The 2,487-nt window shown below is 38.8% G+C and overlaps 1 protein-coding gene across 1 annotated transcript in view; it reads left to right on the top strand.

Annotated features, from left to right (window-relative positions):
• Positions 1-988: 988 nt before the first annotated feature.
• nfe2l3 (nuclear factor, erythroid 2 like 3) overlaps positions 989-2,487 on the top strand; it is an 11,751-nt gene continuing 10,252 nt past the window's right edge. The window contains exon 1 of the mRNA XM_015374180.1: positions 989-1,848. Within this exon, the coding sequence (XP_015229666.1) occupies positions 1,369-1,848 (480 nt within the window). The 5' untranslated portion in view covers positions 989-1,368. The remainder of the gene's footprint in view (positions 1,849-2,487) is intronic.

The following is a 2,487-nucleotide window of genomic DNA, read 5'->3' as shown; positions in this document are numbered from 1 at the left end:
AAAGATGTCTGCCTCCATGGCTGCGAGACCCGCTCCTATGTAATTATAAATAACGAATTCTAAGGCAACGCAAATATTAAGGTTAAAAGGCTGAGCTCGTAGATGATCATAAATAACATAGTTATGTATAATATATTACATTTCTGACTGTATATCCCTGTAATTATTACACACTGTAGCTTTAACATATTTTTGAATAAATTTAAGCCAGAATTACCATTTTCTACTAAATCTGAATTAGAACTCAAGAAAAACTGATGAATTCAGCCATAAAAAATTAGAGCAATTTGTTAAAAAAAAAAAAAAAAACATTTAGCAGAAGACCTCTGGGATCCTATCTGAAAACCACTGAAGTTATCATCTTATTTATTTTAAATAATTAGTAAAACAGGATTTGTAAAAGGGATAAAAAATGAAATAGACCAAAAAGACCTATCAGTAACCATGTCTGTTCCAGCACATATCATCATTACAATTTCTTTCTGAGTATTATGTCTTCAGTACATGGGCCATAACAGGAGGCCAGGAAGTGATCTACGTAGAGGGGCACTGGCCCCTGTCTAGAACCACACATGGTTATACCGTAAGTCAAAATAACTGTGCAAATACTTATTCACATACACTTATCTGCTTCCCAGAATTAAAGTTATAAAAGGAATTCTGTTAGGACTTAGAATGCTGTATGTACAAAGTATAATAATTTAAATCCCTAAACATCAATATTGTCTTGAATGATTCAATTTAAACTCAATTTAAAAATAAAAAGTAATATGTCATCAAAGTAATCAGAGACTGCCATTTTCTACAAATCATTTAAATAATTTGTGTAATAAACAATTACATCAGCTTAAAATCTTGTGGTTTAAATAAGCGGCTTTTCCTCGCTCTGTTCGGTTAGAATTGATGGATACTTAGATTAACCAATCATCTGCTGTTATGAGTGAAACATTCACCCAATCAGCGAGCGACTATGCAAATTACGAAAAGAGTTGAAGCCAGTTTGCTGTGACAGCGTTTGGGCTATTTACATGTTTCATTTTCACTTTAATCTAAACGCAGTGGAGATTGTTATATCTTGGACTCGTTGGAGGAGAAACATTTACACTGTAACGTATTACTCGTTCGAATCTGCTCTGTGTTAATAACGGGAAGTTTCTTGTAGCCAGGAGTTCAGGCTTGAAGCTAACGGCTAACAGCTAGCTTAGACGTTCACCGGTACAGGCGGACCTCTTTGTCTGACAGGGAAAGGCGTGCTCTTTTGTTAGCTTTTCCCTTTTGGTCCGCTCAGGAAAGAGTAACTGTCGGGCCAGGATTTCACAGTCACCCTTATTCTGGGATTTTTTTTTTTTTTTTTTTTTTTTTTAGAAAATGCAGCTCGCGAAAAAAGACTTTACAGAAAGCCTGATTCAGTTGACTATCTTGCTCAGTTTGGTGGGAGTTCGAGTAGACATAGATAGCTACCTAACCGGCGTCTATCCACCCCTAGCTGAGATTAACTTGGGTCCTAGCTCAGCTTACACTCAAACACCTTTCCACATTTTAAGAGACACGCTCGACGGATACGGGGTGCATCCGAAATGCCCCGAGCTGGACTCCTTCTTCGCCAGTCGTCGCCTGCTGGATGAGGTGAGGACACTTGGGTCACCTCGGTTTCCCACGCAGCTGAGCGCGTGGCTGGTGCACCAAGTGTCGTCAACGGGGCCTTCTACCAGCAACAGCCCTGACACCAACCCTGGGTTGGAAAACACCGAGAATGAAGCCGGAGGGACCAATGATCCCCTGTCTGTCAGGGGCCAAACTAACACTGAGCTGGTGCAGGGGCCCTGTGTTGCAGGAGCCTTTCCAAGTGTGAGTATAATCATCTTATAGGAGTTCAGTCACATTATTTGTTCCATATCTAACAGCATGATTGGAAAAAATGTTGAACAGTTGAAAACAAACAGACGGATCAACATGGAGTTAAAAACTGTGACTAACTAGTGCAACACAAAGGGGCAAATCCACCCAGCTTGGGAATCATGTTTCCTTGTAAACCAGGAAGGAACCAATAACGTTATAAACCGTTGGCCCCAAAAAAGAAAGTACATTCCTTTCTATGTTTTTGCAGTAATGCTTTGATTCAGTGGTTTTAATAATGCAACTAATGGCATTCATACATTTGAAAACATTTGTGCAAACTGAAAATTCCTTGCACATCTGCTGTTGTCAGTGTCAGTTGAAAATGTGTTGCAAAACACAGAAAGGTTGACATACCTCCTGCTAATATCTGAGCATGTTCTTTAGCAGGAAGCGCATATTGATCGTCAACAAGGGTGGGATCAATGTACAAATTCAATTCTGGTTTATACTTTTATTTATTACTAATTACATTTTAATGACTGTTTTGGATTTGTATATCTTACATCATTCAAAAGTCTCATAGTACAACCATCTGAGCCAAACAGTAGCTGTCTACGGCACAATCCAGAAAATCACCAAGAATGAAGC

Source organism: Cyprinodon variegatus, unplaced genomic scaffold (assembly GCF_000732505.1).
Source record: "Cyprinodon variegatus isolate N-32 unplaced genomic scaffold, C_variegatus-1.0 Scaffold98, whole genome shotgun sequence".
Taxonomy (NCBI): Eukaryota; Metazoa; Chordata; class Actinopteri; order Cyprinodontiformes; family Cyprinodontidae; genus Cyprinodon; species Cyprinodon variegatus.
The sequence above is the reverse complement of the archived record's forward strand: the minus strand, read 5'-3'. Positions and strand labels throughout refer to the sequence as shown.